This window comes from Macrosteles quadrilineatus, unplaced genomic scaffold (assembly GCF_028750875.1).
Source record: "Macrosteles quadrilineatus isolate MER2022 unplaced genomic scaffold, UCM_ALF_1.0 Scaffold_2__2_contigs__length_208266976, whole genome shotgun sequence".
NCBI classification, from domain to species: Eukaryota; Metazoa; Arthropoda; class Insecta; order Hemiptera; family Cicadellidae; genus Macrosteles; species Macrosteles quadrilineatus.
Window position 1 is genome coordinate 18,579,855 of NW_026542595.1, and position 19,490 is coordinate 18,599,344.

At 35.8% G+C, this 19,490-nt stretch overlaps 1 protein-coding gene across 2 annotated transcripts in view; it reads right to left on the reverse strand.

The window, feature by feature from the left end:
* The window catches only part of LOC128986187 (leucine zipper putative tumor suppressor 2 homolog), a 152,399-nt gene that overhangs the window by 75,631 nt on the left and 57,278 nt on the right, over nt 1-19,490 (reverse strand). For both annotated transcript variants that reach the window (XM_054406385.1, XM_054406384.1), the window contains exon 2: nt 5,042-5,158. In XM_054406385.1, coding sequence (XP_054262360.1) covers nt 5,042-5,149 — 108 coding nt within the window. In that variant the 5' untranslated portion in view covers nt 5,150-5,158. The remainder of the gene's footprint in view (nt 1-5,041; nt 5,159-19,490) is intronic.

Genomic DNA, 19,490 nt, shown 5'->3' on the forward strand with positions numbered 1-19,490 from the left:
TTGGAAAAATGGCGGCTAAAATAATTTTTTCGAATTTACTACAATTTTTTAAATAAAAAGTCCAAGGCACTTAACATTTAACTTTTTTTGATATCTCTTATGGTTTTCGAATAAAACGGCTGGCACACTTATATCAATCACCCTGTATAGCCTACTCCAAACCTTACTCCTTGGGGAATTTTGCAGTTTCTGAGGAAGCGGGACGTTATTTTGGGTCTCACGACACGTCGGAGTAAGTCCAAGGACGGATTTTTTATGTGCGTGTATCATTAATAACGCATTGTGCTATTAATAACAACACATATATTGTGTTGTGTGTCTTCTCTTCGTTGTGTTACATTTTGACGAGTCCTGGATTAACAAATTAAGGTGAGTAAAGCCCACAAGCTGATCAATACAGTATAATAAACCTCACCTAAAAACATGTCTTTCAAAATTAGTACTATAGATATGGTGTACAGTGATATCTATCCTGACACATAGATAATTTGATTCTTAGTTAGTTTAAATATTAAAACATTTTGTTAGGTATTTGAGCTTTTTAGGGAATTCTGTCCCTACAAGCCACTTCGGTAGTTTTTTTTAAACCCAATCATCAGGGACAGCTGGATCCAGTTGCAAACCATAAAAATACAGAAGATTTTCAGGATCGACCTGGAGGCCTGTTGATTGTTAGGCGAGCCGAGCACTACTGTATAACCACCCAACTACTCAGTCAGTGATGTCTTTTACACCAGACATTACGAAATCACATCCATGTCTGACATTTTAATGGATCTAATGCATAAATATTATCTTTTGTAACGAAAATCAACACAACCACATCCCCGACTGCGCTAGGCCAGCAAAGTCCAATGTCTGACATTCTGCAAAGGTCCGGCTAGCATAATGCGAGGTTAGCGAGGCACGATCCCTCTGATGATACACATCACACGCCTCGCCCCACCTCTGGCTGTGCTTTCCACAATGCTTTTTACCTCAACATTACAACACTATTTTATAAGCGTGTTTACTGTTTGTGAAGCAATTAAATCGTTTACCTAACCCGCCATGTTAAACTTCTCTATCCCAAGCGTGATGTATACAACTTCTTTACTTTATGAGTGATGTAAAGTTTCAAAAACTCACTCAGTGAGGTAATGAAACCCATTTAAATAACATTGAGTGCTCAACTTAAAAATTAAACCTCTATGGAGCCAACGACGTTCAACGCTAGAAATCAGCTGTGCGCTTGAATTTTATTGTTATGTTTTGAAGAATTATCCTAACCTAGCTTTTGTTTGTAAAAGAACGTTACTGTTAGAAAATGAGTGAAATGGATAATGAAAAATATTGTACGTAACCCCCTGTATATTGTCGGGTCAGGTAAAATCTTGTACGTTACACGTTACGCAAGAGCGTGTTTACATCACTTAGATGAATTATTCAACTCGCTTCCGCTCGTTGCACAACATTCACCTGCGTGATGTAAAAACGCTCTTACTACACTTGTAAGGTAAATCGCTATTATTGTTTAGTACCGGGGGACCGATAATAGCTATTTACCTTACAAGTGTAGTAAGAGCGTTTTTACATCACGCAGGTGAATGTTGTGCAACGAGCGGAAGCGAGTTGCATAATTTACCGAAGTGATGTAAACACGCTCTTGCGTAACGTGTAACGTACAAGATTTTACCTGACCCGACAATATACAGGAGGTAACGAACAATATTTTTCATTATCCATTTCAATCATCTTCTAACAGTAACGTCCATTTACAAACAAAAGCTAGGTTAGGAAAATTCTTCAAAACATAAAAATAAAATTCAAGCGCACAGCTGATTTCTAGCGTTGAACGTCGTTGGCTCCATAGAGGTATATTTTTTAAGTTAAGCACTCAATGTTATTTAAATGGGTTTCATTACATCACCGAGTGAGTTTTTTTCAACTTTACATCACTCAAGAAGTAACGAAGTTATATACATCACGCTTGGGATAGGGAAGTTTAACATGGCGGGTTAGGTAAAATATGATACACACAAAATCATATTAGTTTCAAAATGGCTTGGGTCAAGGATTTTTCGCTTTTTCTTTACTACTTCTAAAGAAATTGAGATTCTGTATATTTTTTTTTCATTGTGATTTAGCATACGGTAATAGTTTTATGCGAATTAAACCCCCCAGATGTAATTAGTTTACTTGGAACATTGTTGTAATGATATGATCAAATCTATTTCTGCTCCTGTAATTTTCTGATCTAAAACTCCAACTTTTTCAGCAACATTAAAAGCTCAGTGCGATACTGATCCACCAATAAATATATTACTTCAAGTATTCATTCCTAAAATGACAACCATATTATTCCATACATATCATACCTAGTTTTTAAACACATTTAGTTGGAACATCCACAAACATTCGATGAGGGGGGAGGGGTTAATCATTAACGTATTCAAAGTTTTTACTCAAACCAGAGGTTATTTAATAAATACCCCCGCCGCAGCAAACCAGCAGACTAAGCGAATTTCCATTTCCCTGAATGGATTTACACTAAAATGTCTCCTTAAAAATATCACATTTATTCCCTATTTAAATAGAATCAGTTTAAAACATACTTAGGTTTGCTGCAACAGGGAGGGTAAAAGTGTTTTTTATGTAAAATGTTAATAGTTAGTAAGAAATAAAAACATTTTCCAAATTTGGGCAAAATATGTTTATAAACAAGCAAACTACAACAGTTTACTTATTCTCCATAAGAATAACATGGGAATTTTAAATTTACTTTTTTTTTTGAATTTTCTCCGTAACCATTAGGCGCATTACAACGCTTCAATATACTAAATTATTTGTTTTTTTAAGCTCTACAAAATAGTTTAGAAAGAAATTGCAAAATTTTATGTTTTTTTGGGTCAAAAATGGAAAAAACCCATTTTTACCCCATAAAAGCCCCCATAAACCCCCGTTCCCATGGTCCGATCGTGCTGGTTCGCGAACTCGTTCGAATAAACGTAGGTTTACACGTTTGTACCAAATTTCATCAAAATCGGATCATTTTTGCTCGAGTTATCGCGCTAACGGACACACATATAAATATATATATATATAAATATATATATATATATATATAAATATATATATATATATATATATGAATTTGAACGGATTATGTTTTTGACCTCTAGGGACCTCAAAACGAAAGAAAAAATCGGTCCCGGGTCCAGGTCTTACCGTGAGTACTACGGTAATAGCTTATTCCCTATATATATGGGAAATTCGCTAAAACCATCAATAAGTTCAACACTTTTATGTCAAATTCCAACTCTATTTATTTAGAAAGAAATGGAAAAAACTATTACTTACGTATGTAAGGAGTGTGATTTAGTTCTTGGTACTAAACAAAATCTTTCTCTAAGTAAAAGTCAAACATCAACATAAAAATACTCTATAAAATACTCTTTTATGATGGATAAGCTGAAGATTTATTATTTTAATAAAATACATTGTTGTATAAAACTGCACATCATCCACATATTTGACTGAGAATATGGCAGTGCCGAGCCGCCACGGTACTAACTACGCGCTGCGCACACTGGTGCATTCAAACTCTTATTATTGGCGTTATTGTTGACTTAATATCACGTAAGTCATATGTATATTTTTTGAAATTTAAAGCTCAACTTTTTACTAAATGGGTATTATATACCTATTTTAAGTATTAATAGCGTAAAGTAAAAAAAGGATGAACGTAAAACATTTTAAATTACAAAAATCTTAAGCTACAATTATTATATATTGACAAGTGCACCTGTTGCTCGAATTCGAGCAATTGCAAAGTATTGCAGGCATTATTTCAAAACGAATAACAGTCATAATTTCCGATGACTTAAAAGAGGCAGCTCAAAGATAATGTAATAAATCACTCCACTCCAGTTATCGAAACTGAAAACGAACTCACTCTGAAAACGAACGAACGCTCTTGTGTATATCATGTCTTAACTATGAACAGCTGTAATTAATACAAATTATTCGTCTGTTTAAGTAAACAAAATCTTTTCTTCATAAGAAATACATTGAGATTTTGATGGTCTCAGGGGCAAAGCCCGAGGACTACTATTACAGGAATTGGTGAAAGGGGGCGTCTACACAAAAAATACTTAATTTGTACACATCGTTTGTAAAAATCCGCCCATTATTAACGGAGGAGTAGTGTTTCGTAGAAATCACCTTCACGTATTATATATAAGGATACTATAAAATACTAATAAATATGGTAATTCCATAAAGTAAACTTTCTTTAGACTTCTTCAGCTTCATACGACTATTATAAGTCGAATAAATTTGAAGTTATAACATTTTCTGTTAAACCTTTTGGTTGATTTGTTTCACCACCATTTTCCCAGATGGCGGATTTTGTTGAAGTGACATTTTTTGGGAATTCTCAGGAAATGTTAAGGAGTGTGTCCCAAACACATTCCAGGAGAGTTTTGTGGATATTTATAGTCATGCACTATGGATGCGATACTCCCTGGTGTGGATTAACGTCCGCACGGGTGAGTATTACGACTATCCGCAGTACTCTCCTGATAATTAGACCAAATCGTATATACCAAAGGCAAAAATGTGGTTCGGATTCTACTATAAACTGTAGGTCCTTTAGTTGCCATTAGCTGTATGGGCTATTAATAAACAGATGTGTCTAAGGAATATGTCGGCCTTTTAGTCACTAACAAGACTATAAGATCGCGCCACTCATCCTACACTCATCTCCATTCATACGTGGCTTATAATACCTACATTGTATGGTCGCCATTTCATTGAAAAGTATTAAAGTACCCTTGAACGAATTTGTTCTAGGCCAGGGCCTTTTTTTGCATAACTGTCCTGCACTACTATATGGATCAGCTGTAACAATCTTTAATTCAAACACAACATAGTTTTTGGTCCAATCATATCCAATGCTCTGCAACAATAGTCAGACTACAGCAAGGAATTATAATACTGTAATTCTCTTCAAGACTTTTGACGTCATTAGTCTGCGCTCAACTCTAAGGCTGTAAGGTACCTTGGTGAGAGCTCCAGTTATCTTGGGAGGGGTGTCTGCGCTGGGAGGGATCTCGGGAGATGATTCCTCAGAGAAGAGCGTCTCATTGCCGCTGTCTGCCCGAGCCATCTCCCAAATCTGGAACAACAAAACTCAATTGAAGATTGTTTTACATAACTGTGGAAAACATTACATAACTGTGGTAAAAATGTTACATAAAAATTGGTAAAAAAATAATAATTTTGATAGTTATTACATAAGACACATCATTGTAAAGCTTTGTTTACTAGGATTACGAGTTTTCAACCAGAACTGGAAAATGTTTAGTGGTTTCGAAAATACAGGATATGACGTAAATACGGGAAAAATTCACAAAAATTGCCGCCATTTTGAAACTAATTGAGATAACTGAGTTATATTTACACCAAAATGTTGGTCTAAGCAAGCCCTTTCTACACATGTATAATACGATATAGGTTGACATAAGGAAATTTTGAGATTCGAGCCCGTGACCTCCATTCCTGGAACACTCTGAGCTTTCGCATTTTCCGATTCTTTGTTGAACCTATTTTGGATGCTTTTAAAAATGTTTTGAAAATCAGAACCTATCCTTAGTGCCAATTCAGCTTTTTTGTTCCCAATAGAACTTTTAAGAGGTTTTTTTTCCAAGCGGTGGTGTTCAATTCTTTCATTGATCAATTATTTAGAAGCTACATACATTATTTTGCTGGCTTTGAAACTTTTGTAAGGAAGCTTTAGGTAAAAACCTTTAGGTATCAAGTTATCACGTTTACATTTCACAAGAAAGGTAAAATAGTTTTTGTGATTAGCCAATTTTAAATGCATTTGTTCCAATTCACTTATTTGATTACTTACTCCAGGTCCGTACCGAGAATCAATTCTTTGTTTGAAGTTCATTGTTTTGTTGGTGATGGGGAGTTAATGTTGTTCAAAGGTTTATTGCGGACATTTTCCATCACGCTATCATATAATCACGCTATTATAGCCATCACGCATGTTGTAGTTTGCTTGTTTATGAACATATTTTGATCGAATTTGGAAAATGCATTCATAGGCTTACTAAACTATTAACATTTGACAAAAAACACTTTTTACACTCCCTTTTGCAGCAAACCTAAGTACTTGTTAAACTAATTTTATTTAAATAGGGAATAAATGTGACATTTTTAAGAAATAACTTCTTGATCAGCATTGTACGTGTTATTAAATTTACGGAAAGTAAATAAAAGAAACGTCTTATAACACTTAAAACATATATTTAAGCTTAAACTGTTACTCACAAGACGGTAAATATACAAAAAAGATGGTAAGTGAATACCGGGGCATTAGAATACAACGATAAACGTATTCTTTCAATGTTAAATGATGTTAATAATTACGTGATGTACAGTCCTGGTGTTAGTGTACACACTCTCAACGAGTAGTACTCCGACAGCACAAGGCATCAAAGGTACGAATTCACAGCCCAAACGAGTTGACATATCGCATGTTTTTAAATTCCAACAAACAGATAAATTTTCCCCAAAAACCAAACAGCAAGTTTTAATTTTTAAATTTTTTTTTAAATAAAAAAAATATAATTATAAATAGCTAGTGATTATTATCTTATTTTTTCACACCTGAATGCCAATTTTGGGGAGAATCGCATTACCCATTCTTCCTGTGAATTGGTACCAAAGATGAAAAATTTACTACTTTCAAGCTCCATACCTCGCTTAATATTCAAAATAAAAAAAATTATTATATATTTGTATCTCTAATTTTTAGTACAATTGAACAATAACAAAAAATCAGACATGAAAATTTTCGACCAAACACCCTTAAAGAGCGTTGATGTCGATTAAATGTGTTTATTAACATAAACTATAAAATGTTATTCCTACGCTAAGGTGTGTTCTTCTTTCGGATATATTGACTTCTTAATATAAGTAGGGGTTTGAAAGTAAGTAGGTCTACATTAAAAAATAAATTATCTTTTGAAATTAAATCATAGAGTTATAGAATATTTTAAAAGAATATTCTAAAAACATTCCTCTTATTAGTTATAGATCTTCCTAAGCACACATCATCGCGACTCATACACTTAAACGTTGCCTAGGAAATCCAAAACCCGTGTCTAAAATTAAAGAAAATAATTTTACTACACTAAATAATAAAATTAATACAAAATCAATAATAGATGTGTAACTGTTTCATACAGCAAGTCTGAAGAACAACATTTTTTTCTTTCACGTCCTCTTCCCGCTACGATTGACAGTTATGCAGATCGTGCATGATTATAATAATAAACACAAACAATGTTTTCAAGCAACAGTTATTCTTAAAGTACATGTAAGCCGATTCTTTGCGTCAAAATTATGGGAAGTCGTAGAACGACGGAAGAGAGCTCAAATTACAGGTCTCGATCCCGTGACAGCGGAAAAAATAGTGAAATTCCCAAAATGTCAACACAAAATTAGATATAACCTATAACGTAAAATGTTCTCCATAAGAATAGCATTAGAAGCCATTTACTGCTGATTTTTGTTTAACGTACTTCAATACAGCTGATCGTTATTGATCACTAAGCCGGTATAGTACGCAGTATCAACATTTGGATGACTTATTTGTCAGTAATTTCTGCAATGTACTATATAAAACCAGGGATAACGTTACCTATAACACGTAAGACTTTTTAGTTACGTTACAGAATGTGGAAATAAATTATTTTACAGTGAAACTTTTCAAATTTGTGTATTTTAACGTTTAACATGAAACAACCACATTGACTAAATGATTAACGATTCAAGATTCAATGGAACATTTCTGCTTTGTTTTTATTTCAAAACATTAATTAACAAATACATTACAAATCATAATGTTAGTAAATTTACAATGAAAGTGTAGAATATAAATTTTGAACATATTATGTTCAAGATTTATTCTACACTTTCATTGTAAATTTACTAACATTATACATTTGAGATTTATTGTTATGTAGTGTTTAATCAATATTTTGTATGAAGTGAAATAACCTCAACGGCTAATCTTAAAAAATAACCTGGAAATAAAGACGAAATAGATAGTAACGTACAGGAAATGTATTTGTTAATTAAGTAAGTACTATGACAAGTTTGAATGGGCGGAAAACAATGTTGTTTGGGGGAGTTTTTAAACCGATACTGTCTGTTGCTCTAAGCAAAAATGGGTAATAGCTATTTACCTTACAAGTGTAGTAAGAGCGTTTTTACATCACGCAGGTGAATGTTGTGCAACAAGCGGAAGCGAGTTGCATAATAATTGTAATAATTTACCTAAGTGATGTAAACACGCTCTTGCGTAACGTGTAACGTACAAGATTTTACCTGACCCGACAATATACAGGAGGTTACGAACAATATTTTTCATCATCCATTTCAATAATCTTCTAACAGTAACGTTCATTTACAAACAAAAGCTAGGTTAGGACAATTCTTCAAAACATAACAATAAAATTCAAGCGCACAGCTGATTTCTAGCGTTGAACGTCGTTAGCTCCATAGAGGTATATTTTTTAAGTTAATCACTCAATGTTATTTAAATGGGTTTCATTACCTCACCGAGTGAGTTTTTTCAACTTTACATCACTCGAGAAGTAAAGAAGTTGTATACATCACGCTTGGGATAGGGAAGTTTAACATGGCGGATATAGCCTAGCATGTATGGTATGTAATAGTAAAGAGAGCATCCACAACTAACTGTAAAACCTAGATTTCTTTACGTTTCTTAAACAAACCAAAAATACCTTATGCATGTCAATGCTGATGAAAAGTAATTTCGTGATTGGTTTCGATAACTGGGTAATGGAACCCGAACCAGTCGCAAAACAGTTAGGAATCAGCCGATAGGTAGAAATATTAACTAGGTAGGGATGCTAATTTAGCGGTTTTGACCAAAAACTAAGGTTACCTCAACACACCTATTTTGACCTTTTCATATTTGACGAAGACAATATCCAAAACTCCAATCAGGGGAACCTTTATTCACCACTAACCACAAGACCAAAGCTACCTTAATAAACCTTAATTCACAAACAAAAACAAAGACTAACAACAATCTGTTTTCACACATAAGATATTGTGTACAGGGATATTTATTCTGACACATAGATAATATATTTTTGAGTTTGTTTGAATATTAGAATAGTTTGTTTTACATTATTGAGATTTGTATGGACTTATGTCCCTACAAGCCACTAGTTTTATTTTTATATCAGTACATAAACTGTCCTTTGTTGTAAGAAGTATGTAATGTATGTAGAAGAAGATGTAAAACAGTTTCACAAAGTTGACGAGTGTACCAAAGCATCGGTCATCGCAATAGAAGCGCGACACAGCAGTTGGATGCACGGCAACCACTCGGGCGCTTTCCTAATATGGACGAAGAAAGCAGGTCGGCAACATTTGAATACGGCCGGAAATTTACCGAAGGTTTAAACTGGTGCAGATCGATCGCATCTGATTATGGTGTGATCTATCCTCGCTCCAGGCAGACGCGGTGCTGAGAACTACCGCTACCCTCGCTCCAAGCAGCTGCCGTGACTCCTTGCTGGGAACTGCCTCTAACCTCACTCGATTCAGCTGTAGTAACTATCCGCTGAGAGCTACCTCTACCCTCAACCCAGGCAGCTGTTTAACTATCTGTTGAATACTACCTCTACCCTCACTCAAGGCAGCTGTGGTATCTATCTGCTGAGAACTACCTCTACCCTCACTCAAGGCAGCTGTAGTAACTATCTGCTGAGAACTACCTCTACCCTCACTCGAGGCAGCTGTAGTAACTATCTGCTGAGAACTACCTCTACCCTCACTCAAGGCAGCTGTGGTAACTATCTGCTGAGAACTACCTCTACCCTCACTCAAGGCAGCTGTGGTAACTATCTGCTGAGAACTACCTAACCCTCACTCAAGGCCGCTGTAGTAACTATCTGCTGAGAACTACCTCTACCCTCACTCAAGGCAGCTGTGGTAACTATCTGCTGAGAACTACCTCTACCCTCACTCAAGGCAGCTGTAGTAACTATCTGCTGAGAACTACCTCTACCCTCACTCAAGGCAGCTGTGGTAACTATCTGCTGAGAGCTACCTCTACCCTAACTCAAGGCAGCTGTGGTAACTATCTGCTGAGAACTACCTCTACCCTCACTCAAGGCAACTGTAGTAACTATCTGCTGAGAACTACCTCTACCCTCACTCAAGGCAGCTGTGGTCAGGATCTGCTGAGAACTACCTCTACCCTCACTCAAGGCAGCTGTAGTAACTATCTGCTGAGAACTACCTCTACCCTCACTCAAGGCAGCTGTAGTCAGGATCTGCTGAGAACTACCTCTACCCTCACTCAAGGCAGCTGTAGTAACTATCTGCTGAGAACTACCTCTACCCTCACTCAATGCAGCTGTAGTAACTATCTGCTGATAACAACCTCTACCCTCACTTCAGGCAGGTTTGGTAACTATCTGCTGAGAACTACCTATACCCTAACTCAAGGCAGCTGTGGTCAGGATCTGCTGAGAACTACCTCTACCCTCACTCAAGGCAGCTGTAGTAACTATCTGCTGAGAACTACCTCTACCCTCACTTAAGGCAGCTATGGTAACTTGGTAACTATCTGCTGATAACAACCTCTACCCTCACTTCAGGCAGGTTTGGTAACTATCTGCTGAGAACTACCTCTACCCTCACTCAAGGCCGCTGTGGTAACTCTCTGCTGAGAACTGCCACTACTCTCATTCCAGGTGGCCTTGGAGAATTCAACCTCTGCATTTGACCACGGAACCTGTCAACCATTGAGAGGCGTGACTTTCTACTTCCTGTTATTGTTTTTTATTCCAACCCTTTAACTTACATTTTCTATGTTCGCCATTGAAAAATACAAATTTTCCACAATTTTCATTTCAAACTTCCACATTATACCTGTATGAACTTACTAAAGCAGTAGTAGAGCTTGTGCACATCGAGAGTAGGTTTTTTCACTATAGTCTCAACAGTGTCGCGCCTTACATCGTGCAAATCTGATTTTTAGTCATTTATTTTAGCTTGAAATATAAGTAAAATATAAATAGTTGTTATCGGTGTGATATGCTACGTGAGGGCTGGGGCGGCTGGGTTGGAACGGCAAGTGGGCCGTGGACTCGACATGGTGACCTTCGCTACAGGGGTCAACCTCCGTCCTCCTTCTCTCCTCTCACTCCTCTGTCCTCACCCCGTAAATTGGCCACTTCATTCAGTTTATTTTAGTAATAATAGTGCTACCCTCACACCTGATCAGTGACGGTGGGTACCGGGAGTGTGGAACGAGGAAGAAACTTGCGGGGTGTGGTCCAGGGGTCCTCCCACGCAAAATGTTGTATTTTAGCCATTTTGTGGCTTCCGAAAGCCATTTTTAACATCTAGAACTGTGTTCAAAAACCTCCGTAACGTCCATAGGACTAAATGTGTTTAACCCCTAAAGCCCCCATCCCTTGCAACCGCAACTGCATCTGAGGTGATTATTAGTAACTGTGTTATGGTGGTGTTCCATGAATGAAAAATACTTATATGCTCATGATACTTTAGCTTTGGTAGAGTAGTACTTCTGAATGATGTTGCAATAAGCTATCGGGTTGAGGTAGGGTAGAACAACACTATACCCTCCTCAAGAGCATGGTAGTGCAGTATTATGTGTACCCACATATTGTGGGTATAGACTATATTATGTAACCCCACATATTTCGTACCAAAATGTTCGCCTAGGTGGGTAGATTTAAAAACTGCCCTTGCGTTTTCGAAAAAGTCCCTTGGGCTCTGCCCCATTGGATTTTAAAGTTCCCACGTTATCCTTATGAAGAACATATTTGTTTACATTATGATCAGCTGGATAATTTAATTGCTGGTAATATTTTAGTTGCAATTTAAGGAAACGTGTGCTACAACATTTAATTACTTGGTTGAAATGAAACATTTACTATTTTAATTTGGGTTGGCGTAAATATTACAATGGAAAAAAGCTAGAAAGCCTAGACATTTTGATATACTAAAAAGAAAAATGAATTAACACTGTGCTGCATTTCTTTAGCAATCATAGAATGAGCCGATTTGCAAACTATGGAAACATAGGAAAATCATAGAATAACCCCGCCGCAGCAACCCTGTCGACTAAGCGAATTTCCATTTTTCTGATTGATTTTCAATTAATCTATTTAAATAATATTAGGATTAACGAGTACCTAGGATTGATGTTACAAGGAAACTAATGAAGTGTATTTTTTGTAAAGTATTGATAGCTCAGTATAAAATAAATAACTTATCAAGTTTGATCAAAATATATTCATAAACAAGCCAACTACAACGTTTTACAATATTCTCCATAACAATAACACAGGAATTATGCTTATATGATATACTAGCGGAGTACCCGTCCTTCGTACGGGGTTGGGATATAAGTAAAAAATGCTTATTGCAGTTATACTCAAGCTTTGCGTTTGCAATAAGGGAGGACACAGTTTGATAAAATTTGCTTTTTAAAATTTACAGTATTCTATAGTATTACACATCTACCATAGCCATAATGTTCTACCACTTCACCTAAACAAAAGAGAAAAATAAATTATAAACAATTCGCAAAATATCACAAATTATTCATGAAATGAAAAACAAACATAACTGTAAACAATCCTACTTTGACAGTCACAGCAAACAGTCAGTTTTGCGAATCACAGTTTTTTGTTGCTGCTTAGTTCAAATTAGCTGTTTTCATAAATGCAAAAAAAAATACAGTGCTGCACCCTGTTGGTAAATCTTATAACTTTTTAATGCTTTTCCATATCATAGAACCAACTTTTTTAGTTGAAACAGCTGACTAAATTCTTCAATTCCCTTTAAATATGAATACTCATAAGGTTAACATGGGGAATTACAGAGCCACTGGGGCGGAGCCCGAAAGGATTTTTGAGATAAGAATATGCCTATATGTTAATCGGGAATGTGAGCTATCATCATGCCAAATTTCAGCCCAATCCGTCCAGTGGTTTATGCGTGATTGAACTTCAAACACACAAACAAACAAACAAACACACAAACTTTCACATTTATAATATTAGTAAGATTAATTTTTTTACGATATCAAACAATAAACAGTATGGATCAAAATCATACAATAATGACGTCACTGGATGGATTCTAATACTAATAATTTCTACATCTGTTTTGGACGCTTTTTGACAGTTTCATTAAACAAATTATACAAACATGTTTATTTTCGGGTCATTATTGTTTATTTTTATGATCCATACCGTTTATCCTACTAATATTATAAATGAGAAAGTTTGGATGTATGGATGTATGGATGTATGGATGTATGGATGTATGGATGTATGTTTGTGACAAGTGAACGCGAAAAATACTGGTCGGATTGGGCTGAAATTTGGCATGATGATAGCTCACATTCCCGATTAACATATAGGCATATTCTTATTTCAAAAATCATTTCGGGCTCCGCCCCAGTAGCTCTGGAGTTTCCCATGTTAACCTTATGAGAAATGGAATTATTGAATCTGAACAGCTGTTTCAATTAAACAAGTTGGTTCTGTTCTATGATGTTCAATAGCATTAAAGTTACAAGGATTACCAACAAGGTGCAGCACTATTATTTCTTTTACATTTATGACAGCAGCTAATTTGCAACCAAAAGGTGAGTGAGCGTAGCGAACGAACTTCAACCTGGAGGCGAGTTAGCGTAGCGAACGAGCTCCAACCTAAAGGTGAGTGAGCGTAGCGAACAAACTTCAACCAGGACGTGATTGAGCCATGCGAACGAGATAATCTTGAAAATTAAGAAGTTAAACGGGACAAAGCCCGCGGGTTACAGCTAGTATTTTATAATCCGTGGAATCATACAAACAACTTGCTCATTCCTGTAGCGCATCGTCGAAAACTACAAAACGTCCTTTTATTTTCCTTGAGGGTTTTAATTCAATATTAGCATAGTGTATATTGTTTTGCGGTAAAATACTACGTTTTTGAATACTGTAGTCGTATTCATACCTTGCTTAGTAATACACCTCAAGTGCTGCTTTATAATCAATGCTAAATAGTATTCATTGGAATGATCTTTTTTGTACTGTATTTAGTAATTTGCTTTTGTGCAGTAGATGATTTGTTACAAGCATATGTTACAGTTAATTTTTTTATCAGAATTTATTTTACAATCTGTTCATAAGAATATGAGAACAATAAGTAAAACATTTAACAAAAAAAATGGCAGGAAGCAAGCACCTGTTTATCAACAAGTCTTGCCAAAGATTGTATCAACCATTTAAAGATTTAAAGAAATCTGTAGCTCAGGTTCAACACATGAACAACACTTTTTAGTCTGGTAATACACTGACTATTGTCCAGCAGATTAACAGCAAGACTGTTTGGATGATATCCTATTTTTTCTTGGTACTTCATGCTATGGTCTATAATTTCTTCTTTCACAGATAAAATTTTGAAGTAATTCCTAATTGTAGTGTTGGATACGAACCATGGTGCGCCAATAATTCTTCTCAGCGTCTTAGCTTGAAATCGTTCAAGAATTTTGAAGCTGGATTTGCTTGAGGTCCCCCAAAGTTGAATGCCGTACAGTATGTCCAAATTGGTTTGATCATAACTTTATATAATTTATAGTAAAATTTTGTTAGCCAATGATAGTTTTGAATTCGTACCTAGTAGCACAGACAAGGGGTTCCTTAGTCAATGCTAGTAGCCAATTGAGTTTACAAATTTTTAATTCAATTTTCTATCTCTTGCACCAGATACAAGATTTCCAATTAAATTTTTTGTCAAGAGTTAGACCTAAATATTTTACACTGTCTGCATCCATTAAATCTACATTATTTATTCATTTATTCATATCAACGGATACACCATTTACAAAATATGTGTTTTAAGCACATGAGCAGAATGAAAAGATAACAAAAACAAATACAAGATAAGTAACATAATGACCATGAAACAAAGCAGCATTGCAACAAAAATAATAACAAAAAACAACAACGTGGCAAAAATTACAGATAATAACATTAACAAAGTATTGTACAGATAATAAAAAAAAAAATTAATATTAATTTGGACTTCAGAAAAAGCATATAGATTTTGAAAGTAACAACAACAAATATCTCCTCAAGATTTAACAAAATATAAACTATGATGACATTAAGTTCAACGTGAAAAAATAACAACAAACAACAACAAAATTAATTAATTAATTAATTAATAATTTAATTTAATTTAATTAATTAAATTAATTATTAATGGCTACTGGAGGATTGTACTCTGTTCTCAGAGCATTTATCCTCAACTTTTTAAGCCAATATTGGAGCTCATTCAAGGCAGCTTGCAGATTAATGGAAGCGACTTGAGGGTCCACATGGCTTGACAACAGCGCGGTGTCATCAGCAAATGTAGCAACTGTGACGTTGGGACCATAGGGATGTCTGCTGTATATATCAAATATAGCAAGGGACCAAGTACACTCCCCTGAGGTACTCCAGACTGTTTCGGCCTCAGATCAGATAAAGAATTTTCGAATTTTGTTTGAAAAGATCGATTGGTCAGATATGATTTTAGAAGGTTTATACAAAGAGTGAGGGAGAGACGTTTTGAGTTTAAACAGAAGTCCAACATGCCACACCTTGTCAAAAGCCTGTTGAACATCCAATAATGCAGCAGAACAGTACTGTTTTTCTCAATACTAGCATCAAAGGCGAGTATCAAGGGTAAGCCAGGGTTGTGTGGAGTAATTAAGAACCGTGTCAATTGCTGTCCTATTTTTATATTCTTATATGAGCAAAGTTTGCTTGTATGTATGCTTGGATGCTTACTTGCTTGTATAAAGATTTTGAAAACGGCTTCAACGATTTCCTTCAAATGCTGTAAATAATTTATTTCTGGCCTAAAACGTAAATGCAACTAATACTGCCAACAAAAATCTAATTAACAAATGAAATTGAAATTCAATATTTGTAACATTGGTCTTATGGATTGCCAAGTAACCATGTTGTTCGAGCAAAATAACAAGAGAAAAGTAAATAACAAAAAAGACTTGTAACATGTGTTTATAACAATCCATCCACAGTATACTTGCAAATTACAAAATACAGTACAAAGGGAGTAACATCAGTTGTTACTTTTTAGCAAACATTACACTGAAGATCACTCGATATAGGTGAAAATAGTTCTGATAGATTATTTTCCTTGGGCTGGTTTATCACTGAAATAAATATTTAATATTATTATATTTATATCCTTTGTGCTATATTTAGATCGTATTTGCTAACGACCTATCAAACATATTCTATGATTCTTTGTTTACATCCAAGTTGTTATCTCGTAACCATCATGGCAACTCATAAGGCTAATGCTAAAAACATTATGTTCGTTTTAAATTGTACAGACATTATCAAATTGAAATTCGTTTGTTTAATAACATGAACACTGTTTGTCAAAATAACCCTGGAAAGTTTGTATTAAATATGTTCAGTCATTTTCGAGTTAATTGATTACATAGTTTGCACAAGGTCTAATCTCAATGAGCTTCGCTCAATAAAAGCCAAAATTAGTTGTAAATAAAACGCGAGTTTCCTTTATATTTTTTTTTTTTTAGAAATCTTTATTGTTTTTTCCATACACAACACAAAATACATTTACACATGAAAAAAGAGAAAAACAATAACCACCTTAGGTTAAAAACCTATGTTGGTGGATTTATACACTATCTTATATTCTAAAATATTGCTTTTACAATGGAAATAAACTATACCGAGTGAAGTAGTCTATTAACCCTTTCAGACCCAAATTTTATTTTTTTGGAAAAACATTTTTTTTTATTAAAACCTTTTTATATAGACTTAACAAAACCCAAATTTTTTTTTCATGAAAAATGGTAATTTTACAGCATGTCCATTTACATGGACATTGGGACTCGGCATTACAAATGATAATATAAAATAAGATTCTTGTCATTCGCCTATTGGGTCTGATGGGTCTAAATTTAATAACATGTACAATGCTGATGAAGAAGTTATTAAATGATAATGGGGAATTTTTTTTATAAATCAAGTTTGGGTTCTAAAAAAACACAATTTACATTGAACTGATGTTTATTATAAACAACTGCCATCTTTACTTGAACATGAGTAGTGTGTAGATAAAAACCGAATGGAAATATAACTAATTTGTCAGATTTGTCCATTTGTCAGAGTAAAGGTAGACCTGTACGCGATTAATCTTATATTTTATTTTATATATCAGTATCAGTAAGTAAGTAAATTTCCTGATAGGGTTTACTACTTACTCATAATAAGTTAAGCTACGAAAGACAAAAAACTGATCTCTTTGTCGAAATGGCTTAAGCGCAAGGCTGTGTTATGCTTAGGTGGGCAAGTACCGGTCATGCATTTACTAATCACTTCGGCACTTGATAGACTACAGCAGCAGTTGTCTCAAAGGTGACAAGTCCGCCTTGAGTTGCCGCGCGGCGCCGGATACCCTGATACATTGCAGACGTGGATCGTTTCTTGTTTCTCAATCTCGTTTGGCCACAAACACAAACTCCATCCGGCTTCAAAGAGGAAACCGCCGCTTGGCGCGAAACTACAAATAAATCACGACGTTTACTACTCTTTGTGCGATAATTCGGCGTTGTGCACCACACGCGTCGTTCGAATGGCCTTTCCCACGACCTGGTTGCTATAACTCGCACCACTTGGCTGACCCGGGCCCACCATAACCACCACTACTGGCACCGAGGTTCCTGTACTGTACTGTATGGGCGTACAGTAAATGTAGAGCTTTAAATTCGGGAGTTCTCTCTAAAATCATAGAGTTTATGTCAATTTCTAAACGAGTTATTTTAAATGGTGTAGAAACACACTTGGTGTTAGTACAACTACAACAGGTACTGTAGATTGTTGCCCTCGGAGCCAGCAGCCAGCAGTGCGAAACAATGTAGGAGGAGGATACGGTGTCGGAAGTTGCATCCCTCGTTATCATGCAGGAAGCAATTGTCTTCTCCGTAGATGACCGTGTCCAGGAACTGACTTCATTAGTATTGTTACTTCAGATTTGGGCAAAGCCAACGTGACTTAGGTAAACACAATGTCATTACTGTTATGTTTGTAAAGCCTCGGGACCGTATTTGGTATTCGTCTACGGTCCTGATGTCCTGTATCCTGGACCTAGGGTACTGACGTACCAGGTCTTCCGTACGTCTTAATGCCATATTGTCCTCGTTCTGGTTCTTATTCTTGTTGTAGTACCTTTATTCCATTATGACCTGGTGCACTGGTTTCTTTTAAGTTCTACAGGCAGAGTTTCCTATAGTGTCATAGTAATCTGTTTTCTTTAGATATTTTTGTTTGCCTTCCCCAAAGCAGCAAATCTAGGAAATCGTTAAATCTAACGTTATTTAAATGAGGAATAAATATTTTAATAAAAATATTTGAGTAAAAGTCCAATCTGACAAATTGAAATTTGCTTAGTCACCAAAAACACTCAAAAATAATTTTACAAAAGGAAATTTCAAACACGCTTGATTTACATGTAGACGATTAAAACTTTTAGAATTTTATTTAGATTTCCAAAGAAGTACTAGTTGAGTAAACGCCAATCTTTTTGTATCTATTAACACATTAAAACCTTTGCACCGTTTTCCCCTTCTATGCAACACATCCTTCACTGCATTACATTTGTGTGAGGAGCAATTGTTACTTATGAGGTCATAATGTATGGTAGAGTAAGAGTGACTGTAGAGGTTGAGTAAGACAGTCAGGAGGACACAGGCCTGGCACCAGAGAGACGTGTGGGCCGCTGGAATAATATACAACACCCGTCTATACTTGCACCTTCACCTTCACATCCATTACGCACATTGTAGGGCTTGCCTAGCAGTCATAATGTATGGTAGAGTAAGAGAGTGACTGTAGAGGTTGAGTAAGACAGTCAGGAGGACACAGGCCTGGCACCAGAGAGACGTGTGGGCCGCTGGAATATACAATACACCCGTCTATACATGCACCTTCACCTTCACATCCATTACGCACATTGTAGGTCTTGCCTAGCAGTCATAATGTATGGTAGAGTAAGAGAGTGACTGTAGAGGTGGAGTAAGACAGTCAGGAGGACACAGGCCTGGCACCAGAGAGACGTGTGGGCCGCTGGAATATACAATACACCCGTCTATACATGCACCTTCACCTTCACATCCATTACGCACATTGTAGGTCTTGCCTAGCAGTCATAATGTATGGTAGAGTAAGAGAGTGACTGTAGAGGTGGAGTAAGACAGTCAGGAGGACACAGGCCTGGCACCAGAGAGAAGTGTGGGCCGCTGGAATATACAATACACCCGTCTATACTTGCACCTTCACCTTCACATCCATTACGCACATTGTAGGGCTTGCCTAGCAGTCATA